Here is a 20,908-nt window from a genome sequence, read left to right as displayed (position 1 = left end):
TGGAAAAGCTCCGTACTTAGAAGCCTTTGGAAGAGCTTCATGAAGAATTTAGAAGTGCTTCAAGAGAATCCTAATACTCAAAGGACTTGAGTAATGTCTTTATAGACACTAAGGTTTGATGATTCAATACCTAGGTAAATCGTATAAGGAATAGATTTCAACCAAGATAGATACATAGATATCTTGAGGAATGAAAACTATGAAGACTTTGGAAGTACTTCAAGAACATACGAATTACTGGTTAGCTACGATGAACTAAAAATTCCCAAGTATGGTTTGAGGCCATCAGAAACATAAGTATAATTCGAGGACATATAAAATGGTTTGAGGCCATTTCATCCAAAATATCTTCATCTTATAGAATCAAATCTATGATTTGGTTGATTTGCATAAAGGGTTCACTCCCATTTGTTGCAAACATGTTTTCTAAACATACATCGTTGATTTTCATAAAGGGTTCACTCCCATTGGTTGCAAACATGTTTTCAAAACATACAAAGATGATATTGTATACACATACAAAAGAAAATCTAGATTGGTGGTTAAAGATTATAAACAACTTCACGATGTTGATAATGTTGAACTCTTTTTCACCAAGTCAGAATGCTTGAACTATTTTGGATAAATCTAGCAATCATTGCATATGGAAATATGGAAATTGGAAAACGAAACACCTTCCTCAATTGGACTTGTAGAAAGGAATTGTGTACATCACACAATGTAAAAGTTTTGGATGCTAGATAAAAGAGGAAGATTAAGAAATCTATTCGTGGATTAAAGCATGAAAGTGGAAATTGGAACATATTTTTCAAAATAGCTATTGAGCAATCATGGCTTTATGAAAATATGGATCATGTTGTAGATGAGAAGTTTAGTGGGAGCTAAGTCATGTTTATTGGTTCTACATATGAGATACATATCTCTCCATTGAAAATGACATTCAAATTGTAAATGGTTAGATTTGAAAGTATTTGTCAATGTTAGAACCATGGCGAAACTTAGAACATACTGGGTTAAAGATCTATTGGATAGGATCTAAGGTGTTGTTTGGATTATGTAAATGTAATTACTAAATCAAACACAATTGAGAGACTCAAAAGAGACTCTCAACCCATATGAGTAAGTCTAAGTAATAAATGCTTTAACTAAGTATAAAGCTAGGCTGTTATTACTAAAGTTAAGCATGAAGGACCTTTAAGAGGTGCCTTCACCTTATATCACATGGCAATGCCAAGATTTTAGCAAGATTCAGTATCTCTTGAAACAGAATAAAGCTAAAAGTTACATGGATAGATTTTAAAATGCGAATGGTTTTTGCATTACAATCAATCATGTATGAAGTGATATATAGATCGCCAAGATAACTCATGAACATTGGATCGTGACGAGTTTATACCAATCTCTATTGATCTAGATCAAGGATCATTAGAATAATATCAAGAACATCCAATACATTTGTTCATGTAGGATGAGCACTTGATAAGAGGAAGTGAAGATGAACTAAAGTTTTGATGCTACATGCATTTGCCCAAGCAAAAGTTGAATCTTGTTGTTAGGCAAACCACAAATATACACAGGCAATCAGGCGTCGTGATTAAAAGGTGGTAACATAGGTTCTAAACCATATGTGATGCATGGGAAACTGAATCAATGATTAGTTTCCAAGTTCTCGGTTGAAAGATGTATCTCCCACATCTCTGTGAACTGGTTGGAGCATTCCAAAAGGGAAGCATCATTTGAAATTCTATATAATTGAAATGAATTCATTATTGCCTAAGAAGCAATAAAAGGGAATTGTTTTAGTGGGAGTTCATCCATGAACTCAGGTTGATCACAAGTCTGCTATCTAGATGATTTTCTATTTTGAATATGAGAATCATTCTAACAGCAATGAAAGACTAGATCATTCTATAAACATATTCAAAGATCTTTTCATCTTACATCGAAAGTCTTTCGATAGAAAGGATTCTAAGAATAGCAAAGTATGATAAACTAAACCTCTGCACTGAATGAGATACAACACTCATTTGTAGAAATGGAATCAAGTTTTAGTTCCATGAATGTTTTAAGTATTGGGGTAAAAGGCCTATATCTGCAAAACATTACATGCTTGATTTTGGGTTTGAGGCCCACAAATTGGTAAGCATTTGGTTTAAACATTTATCATTTATGAAATTACATTTCATAGATCATTTAATCTTGGTTTTGTATTAAATGATAAAGTCCAAGTGATTCAAACCATTGAAATGGGATGTCAAGATGAATTCTTTGACAAAGAAACACCCATAAGTGAACTTGAATATTGAAATCACAAAAGGATCCCTAATCCAGGTCATTAAAATGGGGACGACCAATGACTAATGAAGATTAGATTGCAAGTAGATTTGTAGTTCGGTTTCTTGAACTAGATTGACCGGATGTCAAAATCTTTTGCATAGATACTTATTGGATCTTGTATCATATTGACCATGAGAACACTTGAAGAGATTAAAGTCATGTCATAAGTAGTTCTCATTAATGGTGATTGGAACCTATTCCTCACAACCTGAGTAGTTATGGCTGCTTGTTTGAGAATTAGTTCTCTTTACTTTAATGCTTGCTAAACGTCGCACCGTAAAAGGAGGCTATAAAAGCAGTTATTTGGCGTACTATGAATCAAAGTAAGTTGTTCGTAAGTTACAAGAAGGGATTGTCCTCCTATCTTTGATAGGATATGGTGTTGTTTTTGTACAAGGCCTCTCGAAGAGTTAAATACTGTGAAAATGCATGGCCGTGCTCAGAATGGTTAAGGCTTAACCTTCTGTAAAAGTTTAATTGTTGAGCTTAGAAATTCGAGAAACACTTCTGGACCTAATAAGGATGGCTTGGATCTTACCTTATGTTCAGTAATTAACACCAAGAGACAAAGGAATCGAAATGCACACTTGTCTGAATGACAAGTGGGAGACTGAAGGAAATATGTCTTTCACCCAAGGTGCATTAGTCCAATACCAAGGTTCAGATTAATTACAAACAATTAATTCAGTGAGATCAAGTGATCGGAACAGCTAGCTGGAGCAATGCTTCCGATCAGTGAGTTCTAATATATATTAGGCTCACAGCTTACTCTTGACTGAACCTATAAGGTCACACCATTGGCATGTAACAGATCACCGGATTAAATGAATCGTAAATTCATTTAATAGATTCATTTAATCTGATGATCCGTTAACAATGGGTTGACCTTATAGGTTCAGTCAAGAGTAAGCTGTGAGCCTAATATAGATTAGAACTCATTGATCAGAAGCATTGCTCCAGCTAGCTGTTCCGATCACTTGATCTCACTGAATTAATTGTTCGTAATTAATATGAACCTTGGTATTAGACTAATGCACCTTGGGTGAAGGAAATATTTCCTATAGTCTCCCACTTGTCTTTTAGACAAGTGTGCATTCACATTCGTTTGTCGCTTAGTGTTACTTGCTAAACATAAGGTAAGATCCAAGCCATCCTCATTAGGTCCAGAAGTGTTTCTCGGATTACTAAGTTCAACTTTCACTAGTGGAAAAAACGCCTGTTGTAGCCCTCTTGTTGAGGGGGGCATACATAAGTGAGCCTCAATAACCACTCAGTCAACGCGGATCAAATGTTTTACTAACAGATTGGGGCGGGCTTTTGTGGTGTTCGCTTCTATAGATACTGTTGAAGGGGGCTTTTGATTGCCCGCCTCAATAGACACTAGTCTAAAGGGGCGAGCTTATGTTTGTTCGCTTCAACAGGTCTTCACAACATTTAAACCTCCTCATTTCATCTGTTTCATTTCTCTCTCTTCTCTTCCCTCTCCTCCCTCCTCTCCTCTCTCCTGGTTCAAAACTCCTCAAACCCGCTATTTTGTCAACAAATCGGGCTCGCTCTCGCTCTCCTCACAGTCGTTGGCTTCCATGGAAGTTTTTCCTCCGCCTTCCATTGAAGAGTTACAAAGCTAGGGTATCTCCGCGACCTCTCTCCCTCGACTCTTCAAACTCGTCGATTTGTCTCCCTCCTCAAGCTAGGGTATATCGATACGACCGTCATCTACTTCGTATTCTCGAGGAAGACGGCGTCGTTCTCCAAATGAGGTAACTCTTTCATCTCTCTCCATCTCTCCTGCATTCTTCAATTCTTTTAGGTTTTTTATTTTTCATATTATTTTTATTAACTCTTTTGATTTATAATTTAGGTTTTTGATTATTTTTGTTGATTTTAACGATTTTTTATTTTCTAACGGGAGGTGGCGGTGGTGGAGGTGCGGCTCGGGTTTACAATTGTGGTGAATTTAGGTTTTTTATTTTAGGTTTTTTGTCTCAAATTAGTTGCGGTGGTGGTGAAATTTGTTGATGAGTTTGGATGCATGATTCATTTGTTCGGAAGATAGGGAAGAAGACAGTACGGAGTAGAATATGTGGGTAGGAGGTTGGGAAAAAAAGCATATTGCTCTTCAATGATTAGCAAAACATGTTTTTAGTTGGTAGGAATTGCTGTTGATTTCTGAACCTGAACGTTCTTACTCTTTAGTCAGTTTTTCATTGTATTCTAAGTAGTCCTAGTAACAAGGAAGAATTGCGAAAGAGGTTGAGTGTTGCTGAAGATGATGATGAATATTTGAGTTGGGATATTGAAGATGATGATGAGCCAATTAAGAAAAGCTAGAGAAGAAGGGTATGATACTTAGTATTGGATGTCATGTAATTGTTTAGTTTCAAATATATGCCTAAGTTTAATTCTTTTGTGTGGTTTTTAAGGTTATTGTATAAAGTATCAAAATCTGCTTTGTTCTAATTGATTTGAAATTGAATACTACGGAGTACATTACATTACACATTACAAGAAGAAACGGCAGTTACATTGAATTCATTACCAAGTTGATTATTTCATTGTTAATACTTGTCAAGTCTAAATTGCTAAAATGTTGAATTTGAATGTCACGAGGGTCTATTTGAGGTTGTTTTGGCAATCCTTGTTGATTTACTAGATGGTTGATTGGTTTAGTTGTTGTGGAACAATACAAGTGTAGTTAGATGAGATGTAGAATAGATTATATAATATATAGGGTGGTAAAGGTGAAACATTTTAAGGTTGTAGAATTAAGTTAGGAAGTGTAGAGGGATATGGAAGGTGCAGCTTATGATGCCAAACGATCATCATCATTGGCTCATTGCTCATTGGCTCAGTGCTCGTGTCTTGGGTTATTACTTAATGATTCATCTAGCAATTTAAGCCTACTAACTGCACAACAAGCTACTGTTAAGGATCATGTTTATGCTAATAACAAATATGTTACGGCTGTCTAGTACTCTAGTGGAGATCAAACTGAACTGAATATCTGCAGTCAGTCCCTTGTCCATAAGCTTAATAGTTACTACTGCTCTGTCAAGTGTCAACTATCAAACATGTTGATAAATTATAAATCATAACAAATCACAGATGCTAGAAAAGGTGTTGTTCCTAAGTTTTGGTTGATGACACACACATATTGCAAACTTCCTGATTATGGTTGCTAAATGACTTTGAACAGGCAAATGCCCAAGTTTCTATTAGGATAGGAACTTGAATAAGCTGGTGAAGTTCCTGATGTACACTTGGAACAGTCACTGGAGTTCCAGAGCTGGAAGTTGTATCTGTTCCAGTTTGAAGTCACAAGAGGAGCAACACAGTTACATATCAAGAGTTCCGAATATCCACAAGAACTATTACAGACTCATAGCCAAGAGTTCCTGTGTTAGCAAGAGAGGAACTCATCAATGTTCCTTAGCTGGAACGTCTGAAGCTTCTGAGTTGCAAGTTCCAGACAAAGGGAAGACATAAAGTCTAGGTAGTCTACTGTACTTAGAATTTTATGTAAATATTAATTATGCTAATGGTATATAGAGTACTCAAGGAACTTATGATTTAATTAGGCCATTTATTTTATTGGAAGCAATTTTTATGGAAAACATTTACATAAATAAAAACAAGTTTTACATATTTAATATAAAATAGATTTACGTTTTATTTTATTTAAACAAAACTTATTTTCCTAAAAATTCTCCTAAGTTTTTGTAGATAAATAAAATCTGTTTTAAAGAAATATTTTAGGGTTTGATTGAGTCAAACCACTAACTGCTTTATGGCTGAACGTGGGAAGTGGTCTTCCCCTTGTTCCTCAAGTCAAGGGACGTGGAGACCAAAGTGCTGGCAGTTAGCAGTTGAGGTTTTGAAGGGAACTAACCCTAAGGATAAACACTATAAAAGGGAAATCGTTTTTGGTTTAAGGTACACAAACATTCTGCGAGTTCTTGCTTTCCTAAAAACGTTTTGTCTAAGATTTTCTAAAACAGTTTGTGTCCTAGTTAATTCAAAGTTCCTAAGTTCCTTATATCCACACAAAAGCATTATTAATATCTAGAGTTATCCAAACACGAATTATATTTTGTATTAGTAAGGATAGAGTTATCCTGTTCAGACTTAGAGTTTAAGTCTGAGAGAGAGAAGTTAAGGAGTTGTAATCGAAGTAGATTACTGTGAGGAACACGAGTTTGAGAGGAACTTGTGTTGGAGAGATTATTGTAATCGAGGCATTACCATAATAAAAGAATTCTCTTCTTGATTAGTATCAAGAAGTTTTCACAATTGTTGTTATTGTCTTCTCTATTCTCAGTTCCTTGATTGTTTCTTAAGTTCCGCAAGAAACTCTATCAAAGTTCTAATTACAATTCACCCCCCCCCCCCCTCTTGTGCGTGTTCCTACTGGAATAACAGTTGGTATCAGAGCCAGTACTCACTAAAACACAGGAAACCCTGTTTGAGTCAAGTTCCTGAAAGTATGAACTCACAAGAGAAACTGGAAGAAGGTTACTCGACACAAAGGCCACCTATGTTCAATGGCAAGTTCTACTCATACTGGAAGAATAGAATGGAGATATTCATCAAAGCTGAAAATTACCAAGTTTGGCGTGTAATTGAAGTTGGAGACTTCGAGGTAACAAAGACCAATGCTGAAAACGAGGTAGTTCCTAAACCAATGTCTGAATTTTCTAAAGAAGACTTTGATAAATATGAGATGAATGCCATGGCTGTCAAAATCTTACATTGTGGGCTTGGACCTCATGAACACAACAGAGTCATGGGGTGCAAGAACGCAAAACAGATTTGGGAACTACTTCAAGTAACCCACGAAGGAACTAATGAAGTTAAGCGTTCCAAAATTGACCTTTTGATGTCTAAATATGAAAGATTTGAAATGCTTCCAAAAGAAACTATTCAAGAAATGTTCACTAGATTTACTAACATAACCAATGAATTAGTTTCTCTTGGTAGAATCATTCCCACAGATGAACAGGTAAGAAAAATACTAAGAAGCATGCCACAAGATGATCGTTGGAGAACAAAGGTCACTGCACTGTTTGAGACCAAGGACTTCACCAAGTTCAACATTGAACAACTTGCTGGTTCCTTGATGACACACGAATTACATCTTGGAGCTGCTGTTCCCGAGAGCTCAAGAAGTCGAGGACTTGCTCTAAAGGCTGAGGAACTCGATGAATCTGAACCAGATGAAGAAGAGGCTGCCATGCTGGTCAGAAGAATGAGAAAGCTCTATAGGAACTTCAAACCAGGAAACCAGAAAGGAAGGAACTTTGCCAAGAAAATCACTAGTTCCAAAACTGAGCAAGGTTGCTTCAAATGTGGAGAAACTGATCATCAAATTCGTGAATGCCCTCTGTGGGAGAACGACAAGACCAGAGGAAAAGGGAAGGAACAGGTCAAAGATCGCTTTAACAAGTCTACCTTCAACAGACCAAACTTCAAGAAGGCCATGATAGCTGCATGGGGCGAAGCAACAGACTCAGAAGACGATGAGGAACAACCAAATGAAGAAACTGCAAATCTCTGTCTTATGGCTAGAACAGAAGGAACTGATCAAGTTCCATCAGAAGAAGTAAGTCCCTCCACTCTTCAGTGTCTCTCAAAGTCAAAACTAATTGAACTATTGCTAGAAACTCTAGATGATTACAAAAAGCTAAGTATATTAAAAGCACAAAGTGATAGAGCCTTGGAACTCAGTAAAGACCACATAAATTATCTGAACAATATTAGATCTGATGTCCAAGGCAGGTTCTTTGAATTACTAGATAGAAATACCTCTATTAATGAGTCATTCGAAAAAATTAGAAATGAAAACATCCTTCTACAAGTTCAATTCAGTCAATATAAGATGTTTAATCTAAGTTTAGATCCTACAAAATCCTTGGAAATCAACATGGGAGTTTTTAACATCGACTTAGAAAACTTAAACAAAGATCTGATCACCACAAAGGAACAAAAAGAAAAACTGGAAAGGGAACTATCCATGGCCAGGGCACAGAGACAACCACCTAAAGTTCCTCCCAAATGGATTGAGAATGCTCAATCTAAGAGAACAGAAGGATTGGGCTTTACCCATAAAACCAGTCATAAGAAGAAGTATGTGGATCTTCCTAGTGTAAAAGTCTGCTTCTCATGTGGAAGTGGAAGTCACATAAGTACTGAGTGTTCCAAGATGAAGGAACAGGATCAAAGAAACATAAATTATGTAAAGCAAAAATGGGTTAAGAAGTCTGAAGTTATAGTTGAAAAGGAACTCGAGGAAACCCGAGTTCCTGTAACTAACCTTTGATCTCTTTACAGACTCTAGTGAAGGGGAACAGCTCGTGGTATCTCGACAGCGGGTGTTCCAAACACATGACAGGAGACAAATCTAAATTCCTCTCACTAGAAGCCTACAATGGAGGAACTGTGACCTTTGGAGACAACATGAAAGGAGAAATTGTTGGAATTGGAAAGGTTGGAAGGTCAAGTTCCTACGCCATTGAAAATGTATTTTTAGTCGAGGGTTTGATGCACAGTCTACTAAGCATCTCTCAATTCTGTGACAAAGGAAACTCTGTAAGTTTTACTTCTGAAAACTGTCAAATCATAAACAATAACACTGGGAAGGTTATTTTGGAAGGAACTCGTAAAGGGAACACATATTCTGTGGATCTCAATACAGTTCCCAGGAACAATCTAACCTGCCTCAGTGCCCTTGAAGAAAATTCCCTACTATGGCACAGGAGGTTTGGACATGCTAGTTTCTCTCTGCTTGACAAACTAAGATCAAAGGAACTGGTTCGAGGACTCCCCTCAATCAAGTTCCTAACTGATAAAGTGTGTGATGCATGTGCAAAAGGCAAGCATGTCCGAAGTTCCTTTAAATCTAAGAAATTGGTAAGCACCACAAAACCATTGGAACTCATCCATATGGACTTATGTGGACCAATGAGAATTCAAAGCAGAAGTGGGAAAAAATATGTATTAGTTATTGTGGATGATTACTCTCGCTTTACTTGGGTCATATTTCTAACAAGCAAGGATGAAACGTTTGATGAGTTTGTTACATTTTCAAAGAAAATCCAGAAAACCACAGGTCACCAACTGATCCATATAAGATCAGATCATGGAACAGAATTTGAAAATTACAAATTCGATGAATACTGCAAGGAAAAAGGTATGGACCACAATTTCTCAGCTCCCAGAACTCCACAACAAAATGGAGTTGTTGAGAGGAAAAATAGAACCCTAGAGGACATGGCAAGAACCATGCTAATAGCCAGTTCCCTGCCTAGGAACTTCTGGGCTGAAGCAGTCAATACTGCTTGTTACATTATAAATAGAGTTATGATTCGAGCAATCCTAAACAAAACCCCCTATGAGCTACTAAAAGGTATAAAACCCAACATCTCTTACTTTAGAGCCTTTGGCAGCAAATGTTTTGTCCACAACAATGGAAAAAGGAACTTGGGGAAGTTTGATGAAAGAAGCGATGAGGCAGTGTTCCTAGGATATGCCTTAAATAGCAAGGCTTATAGAGTTTATAACAAAAGATCTATGTGTGTTGAGGAAAGTGTACATATAATATTTGATGAATCTAACAAAACTGACATAGTACAGGAACAAGAATTTTTCGAGATTGGTTTGTCTCGTGCTGCAGAAAATGATGAGGAGTTCCAACTAAGCAAACACACAGCCAGAGGAACTGCTCAACAAAATCAAGAAGTTCCCGTACTAGAGGAACAAGCAGAAAACCAAGAAGATCCAGAAACAACACCAGAGGAACCCCACAATGACCAACAGGGAACTCAGGTCATAGAAGGAACTGACGAAAATGCCACAACACCAGTAGCTCAATTTCAACCTAAACCTTGGAAGCATCTAAAGTCCCACCCAATGGAACTCATTGTGAGTGACATCAGAAAAGGAACTCAGACAAGGTCACAACTAAGGAACTTTTGCGCATTCCACGCGTTCCTCTCCATATTTGAGCCAAGAAATCACACTGAGGCTCTGGAAGACGCTGACTGGATCATTGCCATGCAAGAAGAATTAAATGAATTCAAAAGAAACAAGGTATGGCACTTGGAACCCAAACCAAAGCACCAGAAGGTGATAGGACTGAAATGGGTGTTCCGGAACAAGAAAGATGAACATGCAACAATCATAAGGAACAAAGCAAGGTTAGTGGTCAAAGGTTATAACCAACAGGAAGGCATTGACTTTGAAGAAACATTTGCACCTGTTGCTAGATTAGAAGCCATTAGAATCTTAATTGCTTTTGCTGCTTTCATGGGTTTTAAACTTTATCAAATGGATGTTAAATGTGCTTTCTTAAACGGTTTCTTAGAGGAAGATGTTTATGTGGAACAGCCCCCTGGATTTGAAAATCCCGAATTTCCAAATCATATTTACAAATTAGATAAGGCTCTCTATGGACTAAAACAAGCCCCTAGATCTTGGTACGAGAGATTATCAAAGTTCCTCCTTCAAAATGATTTTAAAAGAGGTAGAATAGACAAAACCTTATTCTTAAAATCTAGAGGAACTGACTTGTTAGTAGTTCAAATTTATGTTGATGATATATTATTTGGAGCAACTAATGAAAATTTGTGCAAGGATTTTGCAAGCTTGATGAGCAGTGAATTTGAAATGAGTATGATGGGGGAACTCAACTTCTTCCTTGGTTTACAAATCAAGCAAACCGAGGAGGGAATCATGATACACCAACAAAAGTATGTGAAGGAACTCCTAAAGAAATATGAGCTAGAATCAGCCAAAGTAAATCACACTCCCATGGGAACTGCTACCAGATTAGACACTGATCCAAATGGGAAAAGTGTGAATCAAACGAAATACAGAGGTATGATTGGATCTCTATTATATTTAACAGCCAGTAGACCTGACATTTCTTTTAGTGTAGGACTATGTGCAAGATTTCAATCAAATCCAAAGGAGTCCCATCTAACTGCGGTGAAAAGAATACTAAGATATCTCAAAGGAACTGATGACCTATGCCTATACTATCCAAGAAGTGGATCCTTCGAGCTAAGAGGATATGCGGATGCTGATTATGCAGGTGACTTAGTGAATAGAAAAAGCACATCAGGTATGGTACAGTTCCTAGGTCCATGCATGGTTTCTTGGGGTTCCAAGAAACAGAACACTGTTGCTCTATCCACAGCTGAAGCTGAGTATGTAGCTGCTGCAGCTTGTTGCTCACAAATTCTATGGATAAAACAACAGCTAAGAGATTTTGGTATTATCTATGATTGTGTTCCTATCTATTGTGATAACACTAGTGCTATTTGTATTTCAAAAGATCCGGTTCATCACTCCCGAGTCAAACACATCCACATCAGACACCATTTCCTTAAAGATAATGTTGAGAAAGGTTTGATCAAATTAGATTTTTGCCAAACTGATCACCAAATTGCTGATATTTTAACTAAGCCTTTGAACAGAGAGAAACATGAGAAAATGAGAATGGAACTCGGAATGATCAAGCTAAGGTAATTGCCAAATTGAAGTTCCTCTAAGGCAAAAGCAAAAATCATGGTACATATAGACTATTACAAACACAAAATCTTGTGTGCAAACATAGTTGAAGCTTACCATCGTGGCAAATTCACTCACACTTCAAATGAGCAAGGTAAGCAGTTCCTTTCAAACTAGTTAAGTCAGAGATACGAAATTAAGCAAGTCAAAGTCAAACACAATTTTTTTTCTTTCTACATTTTCCTTTTATTTTTATCTATTTATTTTTTAAATTAAAAACCGAATACCCATATTCAAAGAATGTTTGGAACGGTTCCATTGGCAATAAATAGGAGAAACTCTTCCCTTTCCACAATCAATCCATGCAACCCCCTTTCTCTCTCTCACACGCCTTCTCCACTGACATCACCTCTCCTTCCACCTATAAAAACCTCCACCATGGTTCTCACAAGCAACAACACTGATCTCACATCCCTCAAACGAAAGAGAAACCCTTCATCTCCAGTTCCCATGGATACCTCACCCATTCAATCGCCAATTCCTCTTCGATCCCACAATCCAATGCTCGCAATCACTCAGGGGGAACAAACCGACACTGACATCGAAATGAAATCCCCAATCTCAAACCCTAGATCCTCCACAAGAAAATCCAAAAAACGACGAGTGGAAGCTTCTGGTGAAAACATCGAGGAAACAGAGGAGATTTCTCAAACTAAGGGGGAAGCAAAAGGGTCCAAGAAACTCACTGCAAAGGAAAACAATCTGGTCGAGGGGTTCGCAATCAACTCAACATGGTGTGAAGCCACGAAATTTAAAGAGTTGATGGAAATCCTTGAACAACAAAAGTGGGTAAGTCTGTTGAGTACCTATGCCAAATCCCCCTTAATTCCTGAAGCTATGAAAGAATTCTGCAAGAACTTTGCATGTGTTGATAATGTATGTTCAAGTAAAGTGAATGGAACTCGCATCGAATTTGATGCCTCTTATCTGGAACAGCTGTTTGGTACACCCAATAGGGGTTTTGATATGTGGCTCAAAGGTCAAATCACAGTGACCATAGATAATGTAGATGAGAAAGATATAGTTGGTTCCATTGGAGGAGATTCTAAAGTATCCACCTCCACCTCACACAACTGCTTTTCACCTCTTCAAAAATTACTGTTTAATATTGTGTGGAGAGGTGTAGTTCCTCGAACTCAGAAAAGGAACATAGCAAGTCTGTTTGATGCATGTCTCATGTATTGTCTTGAAAGGAAAATTCCCATAAACTTTCCTGCAATCATGATCAAACACTTATCCACCTGTATCCCCAAATTCAAAATTCCATACTCCTCCCTTCTTACAGAAATCTTCAAAAGCTTCTCAGTTGACCTTAGCCCATACTTTGTGATTCCCTTAAAATCCACCCAAATCCTTCAACTTGAAATGCTCCATCTATTAAATCTTAAAGTGGTTCAGGGTAAAGTCATTAGGGCTGGAAAGGAAGAGAAACAAGATGAGGAAGATCAGGAAGGAACTGCAGTTAAAGAAGAAGTGGAGGAGGAGGAGGAACTCGAACAAATAGAGGTCCCTTTATCTCGAGGGAACAAGAAGAGTGTAGGAAAAAGAAAGAGCGTGAGGGTGGCAATGAAGGAGAACAAGAAAAGAGGGCATGTCTTCATGGAAATAAATGAGGAAGGGGATGTCAAGGAGATGCCCATAGAGGAGGATGCTGTTCCACTGAATCAAGAGGAACTGCCTGAAACTGTTGGGCCAAGAAAAAGGACACCCAGATCCTCCAAAAAGTCCAAAGCTCGTCGTGTTCCATCTGAACAGGAACATGTTCAAGATCATGGGGGTGCCTGGAACACAAAGGATGATCAGATATTGGAGCTAAAGGCAACAGTTGCTCGTCTGGTGGAACTACAGGAGGGAACAGATCACAGGATTAGCTCAATGCAGGCCCACATAGGTGCATTGGTTACAAGTGTCAAGACTCTCCAAAACAATCTTCACCACTACTCAGAACAAGCCAATGCAACTCGTGCCACAATCCTCACCAAGATCAACAATCTGGAATCTTTTGAGGAGACTGTGATAGAAGAAACTGCTGGTTCTGGTTCCCCATCCCAAGCCTAAATCACCCTATCCCATGTTTCTTTTATCTTTTGCCATGGAACAATCTTTTTAATTTTGCTTTCGGTTTGTATAATTTTCAAACTTGGGTATTTGTTCCATCTTATTTTGACTTGCTTGGTTACACATATCTGTGCTTTCTAGTTTTGATCATTACTGCTTGCTTTCAATTTACTGTATGAGTTGGTTTAATACTTTGAGGCTAGCTTAACTTGCCAAACGTTGATCGTGGGGCACTGTGTTTGGAATGGCTATATTTCGTGCTATGCTTTTTGTTGATGTCAACAGGGGGAAGTCAAGGGTGCAAACTTCCAAGGCACACTCAATCCAAGTTCCTGCATCAATCTCTCTGAATCTCTCTGTAAGGTTATTTTTCTTTCTTTCTTCTCTTTAATCTTTCTCTTTTGTTTTTCAATTTTTATGTTCTGTTTCACAATAGTCTGTATAAGTTCTTGTTTGTACTTACTCTCTTTGTAAAAAGTTTGCAAGTGTTGTCCTGTTTCACAATAGTCTGTATAAGTTCTTGTTTGTACTTACTCTCTTTGTAAAAAGTTTGCAAGTGTTGTCATCACCAAAAAGGGGGAATATTGTTGTTCCTAAGTTTTGGTTGATGACACACACATATTGCAAACTTCCTGATTATGGTTGCTAAATGACTTTGAACAGGCAAATGCCCAAGTTTCTATTAGGATAGGAACTTGAATAAGCTGGTGAAGTTCCTGATGTACACTTGGAACAGTCACTGGAGTTCCAGAGCTGGAAGTTGTATCTGTTCCAGTTTGAAGTCACAAGAGGAGCAACACAGTTACATATCAAGAGTTCCGAATATCCACAAGAACTATTACAGACTCATAGCCAAGAGTTCCTGTGTTAGCAAGAGAGGAACTCATCAATGTTCCTTAGCTGGAACGTCTGAAGCTTCTGAGTTGCAAGTTCCAGACAAAGGGAAGACATAAAGTCTAGGTAGTCTACTGTACTTAGAATTTTATGTAAATATTAATTATGCTAATGGTATATAGAGTACTCAAGGAACTTATGATTTAATTAGGCCATTTATTTTATTGGAAGCAATTTTTATGGAAAACATTTACATAAATAAAAACAAGTTTTACATATTTAATATAAAATAGATTTACGTTTTATTTTATTTAAACAAAACTTATTTTCCTAAAAATTCTCCTAAGTTTTTGTAGATAAATAAAATCTGTTTTAAAGAAATATTTTAGGGTTTGATTGAGTCAAACCACTAACTGCTTTATGGCTGAACGTGGGAAGTGGTCTTCCCCTTGTTCCTCAAGTCAAGGGACGTGGAGACCAAAGTGCTGGCAGTTAGCAGTTGAGGTTTTGAAGGGAACTAACCCTAAGGATAAACACTATAAAAGGGAAATCGTTTTTGGTTTAAGGTACACAAACATTCTGAGAGTTCTTGCTTTCCTAAAAACGTTTTGTCTAAGATTTTCTAAAACAGTTTGTGTCCTAGTTAATTCAAAGTTCCTAAGTTCCTTATATCCACACAAAAGCATTATTAATATCTAGAGTTATCCAAACACGAATTATATTTTGTATTAGTAAGGATAGAGTTATCCTGTTCAGACTTAGAGTTTAAGTCTGAGAGAGAGAAGTTAAGGAGTTGTAATCGAAGTAGATTACTGTGAGGAACACGAGTTTGAGAGGAACTTGTGTTGGAGAGATTATTGTAATCGAGGCATTACCATAATAAAAGAATTCTCTTCTTGATTAGTATCAAGAAGTTTTCACAATTGTTGTTATTGTCTTCTCTATTCTCAGTTCCTTGATTGTTTCTTAAGTTCCGCAAGAAACTCTATCAAAGTTCTAATTACAATTCACCCCCCCCCCTCTTGTGCGTGTTCCTACTGGAATAACAAAAGGTATTTTCTATTTTTCTATTTTATGTTAGTATTAAAACTTTTGTTTTGATTACTGATTACAATCTTGTTTCAATCTTGTTTCTAGCAAGTAGCAAAATATACAAAATACCATAATCGTGGCCTGATTTCAAGCAACTGTCGTAAAGGTTGCTTTTCTTCTCCCTCATTTCAGTTTCTTATTGTTAATTATTTTTAACTTTGTTCACTTTTGTATGAGATAGAGACTGGTAATAGGTAGTTTTCCGATGCTTATCAAGTGTTCTGTAATACATCTAATGCTTATTGATCTGTGATCTATTTTCTCCCTTGAGACATAGAGAACGGGCAGGAAAAGAATCTAATATTTTTCATCTCCGAATGCAGCAAAACATCAACTGCAAAATATACCTGCTTGAACTCCAGTAAAACTGAACTGTAATTTTGATGATCTTCTTCCATTTCTTTTCCTATTAAGCGTCTTTCAGTGTTCTCCTGAGAAATTTTTACCATCCAGATATTCTGATATTGGATTCTCATGTATGATTAGTAATGGTTTTTGGTTCCACATGCAACAAACATCAACTAAAATGTATATTTTCTTAAAGTTCAGTAAAACTGAACTGTCATTTTGCCATTTTGGTGAACTTCGGGCATTACTTTGTTGTTTAACTGATAAATTTTTACCATTCATATATCATACCTTGCTTTATCTTGGATTCTCATGTATGATTAGTAACATTTTGTGGTTCAAAATGCAGCAAACACAGCAGTACATTGCAGCAACAGGAGGGCAAGCAGCCATAAGCTCCATAGAAAGCTCCATATTTTAACTCATCCAGACATCAAGGTATGTTCACTTTCTGGATTGCTGGTGTATGGCTTTAAGAATTAATATTCTGTGAATTGGGGCATCTGTGTGTATGAAAATATGAACCATTGCTGGGAAAAAAAAAAGAAATCATTTTGTTGGTTAAGCTTGATGCTGAGATTGTGTTTTAAAACTGCTTTTAGATGTATATGGTAGATGTATGCAGTTCTTATTTTCCCTACTGTTGCAGGATTGATATTTTCCTATTTTAGGTTGTTGTAATAGTGAGGAGGAAATCATATTTCAATTAAAATTAGGAAAAATTGAAAATATAAATCCAACCTTAAGGGGAGGTGGTGAGAGAAGGAAAAGAAAGGCGACCGTTTTATCAAGTGGTATAATAAGTTGGGTTATTATGTAAATAATTAAAAATGGGATGGTTTTAAGTTATAACTACAGCTTTCTGATCTCTTATTTAAAAAATAATTCATGAATCCAATATGAATTCATGAATCCAGTGTCTTGTTTAAAAAATAATTGTCGTTTTATTTTTTTCGCTTGTATCATATGTAGGTATGCTAGGCACGCATGATAGCCTATGTTGGGTTGTACGAGATTGGAGGTGCTAAGAAAGGAGAACGTGTCTTTATCTCTGTTGCGTTTGGTGGTGTTGGCCAACTGGTTGGACAACTTGCAAAATTGAGTGGTTGTTCATTTACAAGGAAGAGTAATTTTGGTAATGGTCAAGGGAAAGCGTAGGCAGAATAATCGAATTGTAGATTCAAATATTATTTTTGTGTGAATTTATATTGTAAAATTACATTAAACAATATTATTTCAATATTAATGTGAATGAAGTATTTATTGTTTACAATTGTCTATTTTATGAGTATTATGGTTCTTCTATTGCCTAACAAAGAAAATTAAAGCAGAATATTAGTGGTGGTATTGGCGCAAAAATGCAGGTATTGGCGCAAAAATACAGGTCTGTTGAGGGGGGCATTTAAGAAGTGAGCCTCAACAGAGGTGTCTGTTGAGGCGGGCTTTTGTAAAGCCCCCCACAACAGGTCCTTATTTTTCGCTTTGGTTTTGGGCTGTTGAGGCGGGCTTTTGAAAGCCCCCCACAACAGACTACCTATTGAGGTGAACAAAGCCCGCCTCAACAGCTATGTGAGCTGTTGAAGCCACGTCTGTCGAAGCGGGCCTTGTTCGCCTCAATAAGCCCAAAATGCCCCCCTCAACAGGTATTTTTTCCGAGAGGCCTTGTTACACAACAACACCATATCCTATCAAAGATAGGAGGACAATCCAGTCTTGCAATCTATGAACACTGACTTTGATTCATAGTATGCCTAATAACTGCTTTTATAGTCTCCTTTTACGGTGCGACGTTTAGCCAGCATCAAAGCGAACTAATCTTCAAACGAGCAATCATAATTACTCATGTTTTGAGGAATGGTTCTAATCACCATTAATGAGAACTGCTTATGACATGACTTTAATCTCTTAAAGTGTTCTCATGGTCAATCCAATACAAGATCCAATAAGCAGCTATGCAAAACATTTCTGACATAACATGTCCATCTAGTTCAAGAAACTGAACTAAAATCTACTTGCAATCTAATCTTCATTAGTCATTGATAGTCCAACCTTTCAATGACCTGGATTAGGGATCCTTTGTGACTTCAATATTCAAGTTCACTTATGGGTTTTTCTTTGTCAAAGAATCCATCTTGACATCCCATTTGAATGTTTTGAATCACTTGGACTTTTCATTTCATACTAAACCAAAATTAAAGGAATATGAAATAAAGATTTTCATAAATATGAAATGGTTAAACCAATTGTTTTAAACAAAGATCTAACAGATGTTCTAAAACAAAACTGAGAAAATCAAAGCCATTCTCCAACATGCTTGATTCCCATGGTTGCTACATGTGCGTTGTGCTTCACTTGTGGCAACGGTTTAGTCAATGGATCCGCGACGTTGTCGTCAGTTCCAACCTTGCAAATCTCGATTTCTTTCCTTTCAACGATTTCTCGAAGTTTGTGAAATTGTCGCAGTACGTGCTTGGACTTCTAGTGGCTCCTAGGCTCCTTTTCCTGGGCAATGACTCCATTATTGTCGCAATACAAAGCCATTGGTCCTTTAATAGAGGGGATAACCCCAAGTTCTTCGATGAACTTCCGAATCCAAACAGCTTCCTTTACTGCTTCTGAGGCAGCAATGTACTCGGCTTCAGTTGTAGAATCCGCAATAGTGCTTTTCTTAGCACTTTTCCAGCTTACTGCTCCGCTATTGAGGCAGAACGGAAAACCAGAATGTGATCTGAAATCATCTATGTCGGTTTGAAAGCTTGCTTCCGTATAGCCTCTAACAATCAACTCATCTGTACCACCATAGACCAGAAATTGATCCTTTGTCCTTTTCAGGTACTTTAGGATATTCTTGGCAGCAGTCCAATGTGCCTCACCTGGGTCTGATTGGTACCTGCTTGTTGCACTGAGTGCGAACGAAACGTCCGGCCTTGTACAAATCATTACATGATGGATCCAATAGCCGAAGTGTATGGAATTTCACTCATCCTTCTACGCTCATCAGATGGCTTGGGACAGTGAGTCTTGCTTAGATATATGCCATGTGACATGGTAGATGGCCTCTCTTGTCTTCCATCATATTGAACCTAGCTAGCACTTTGTCAATGTAAATGCTCTGGCTTAGTCCAATCATCCTCTTATATCTATCCCTATAGATCTTGATGCCCAATGTACTGTGCCTCTCCTAAGTCTTTCATTGAGAAACACTCTCCTAGCCAAGTCTTTATAGACTCCAGCATAGGAATGTCGTTTCCAATGAGCAGTATGTCGTCTACATACAAGACTAGGAATACAATTTTACTCCCACTGACTTTCTTGTATACACAAGATTCGTCCTGATTCTTGATGAAACCAAATTCATTGACTGCTTCATCAAATCGTATATTCCAGCTCCTTGATGCCTGCTTTAATCCATAGATGGATTTCTTAAGCTTGCATACCTTTCCTTGATTATTTTGATCGACAAAACCCTCCAGCTGTGTCATAAACACAGTCTCTTCAAGAACACCATTCAAGAAGGCAGTTTTGACATCAATTTGCAATATTTCATAGTCATGAAACGCGACAATCGCAAGGATTATCCGAATAGACTTAAGAATAGCGACTGGAGAAAAGGTTTCATCGTAGTCAACATCGTGAACTTACCTGTAACCTTTTGCTACCAATCTAGCCTTATATATGTATACAATTCCATCCTTGTCTTTCTTCAATTTGAAGACCCATTTGCATCCGATAGGTGTAAACCCATCTGGAAAATCTAACAAATCCCAGACTTGATTTTCAGACATGGATGTCTATCTCAGATTTCATGGCCTCTAACCATTTAGTGGAGCTTGGGCTCGTCATAGCTTGCTTGTAGGTCATAGGTTCATCACTATCTAATATGAGAACTTCTAAGTTTTCAGTCAAGAGGACGCTTGTCCATCTGTCCGGCTGAATCTTAGTTCTATGTGACCTACGAGGGGAAACAACGTCTTGAGGAACTACTCCCACTGGCTCTTCTAAAGGCCTTGGAGGTTCTTCACCTTGAACTGCTTCTAAAGAGTTCTTGGTTCGTTGTTCGTCTCGAATCTCTTCGAGGTCTATTATTCTCCCACTGTCATTTTGGAAATGTGATTTCTTTCCAAAAAGACACCGTCACGAGCAACGAATACCTTGTTCTCTGACTTGTTGTAGAAGTAATACCCTTCAGTTTCTTTTGGATACCCAACGAAGAAACATTTGTCAGATTTTGGTTCGAGCTTGTCCGAAATTAATCGCTTGACATATGCTTCGCAACCCCAAATCTTTAGAAAAGACAACTTTGGAAGGTTCCCAGTCAATAATTCGTATGGAGTCTTTTCAACAGCTTTTGACGGAGCACGATTCAGTGTGAGTACTTTGGTTTGCAATGCATGTCCCCAAAATTGTAAAGGAAGTTCGGATTGACCCATCATTGACCTGACCATAACGAGTAAGGTCCTGTTTTTCCGTTACGACACTCCATTCCATTGAGGTGTCCCCGAAGCAATCAATTCAGAAAGAATACCGCATTCTTTTAGATGGTCATCAAACTCGTGGCTAAGATATTCACCTCCTGGATCTGATCTTAGAGCTTTGATTTTCTTGCCATGTTGATTCTCTACTTCATTTTGAAATTCTTGGAATTTCTCAAACGATTCAGACTTGTGTTTCA

At 37.5% G+C, this 20,908-nt stretch overlaps 1 protein-coding gene across 1 annotated transcript; it reads left to right on the top strand.

Annotated features, from left to right (window-relative positions):
* The first annotated feature begins 5,126 nt into the window (after positions 1-5,126).
* LOC130464070 (uncharacterized) lies at positions 5,127-17,394 on the top strand. Its single transcript, XM_056833450.1, has 4 exons — positions 5,127-5,308; positions 16,303-16,364; positions 16,586-16,674; positions 17,218-17,394. Exons 1-4 carry the CDS (start codon positions 5,127-5,129, stop codon positions 17,392-17,394), a joined length of 510 nt encoding a protein of 169 aa, XP_056689428.1.
* Positions 17,395-20,908: the final 3,514 nt, after the last annotated feature.

Source organism: Spinacia oleracea, chromosome 1, assembly GCF_020520425.1.
Source record: "Spinacia oleracea cultivar Varoflay chromosome 1, BTI_SOV_V1, whole genome shotgun sequence".
NCBI classification, from domain to species: Eukaryota; Viridiplantae; Streptophyta; class Magnoliopsida; order Caryophyllales; family Amaranthaceae; genus Spinacia; species Spinacia oleracea.
The sequence above is the reverse complement of the archived record's forward strand: the minus strand, read 5'-3'. Positions and strand labels throughout refer to the sequence as shown.

Coding starts and splice junctions, on each gene's coding strand:
- LOC130464070 (XM_056833450.1), top strand. CDS start 5,127: ATGGAAGGTGCAGCTTATGATGCCAAACGATCATCATCATTGGCTCAT. Junction 16,365..16,585: donor TTCTGATATTGGATTCTCAT/GTATGATTAGTA, acceptor TTCAAAATGCAG/CAAACACAGCAGTACATTGC. Junction 16,675..17,217: donor TAACTCATCCAGACATCAAG/GTATGTTCACTT, acceptor TAGGTATGCTAG/GCACGCATGATAGCCTATGT.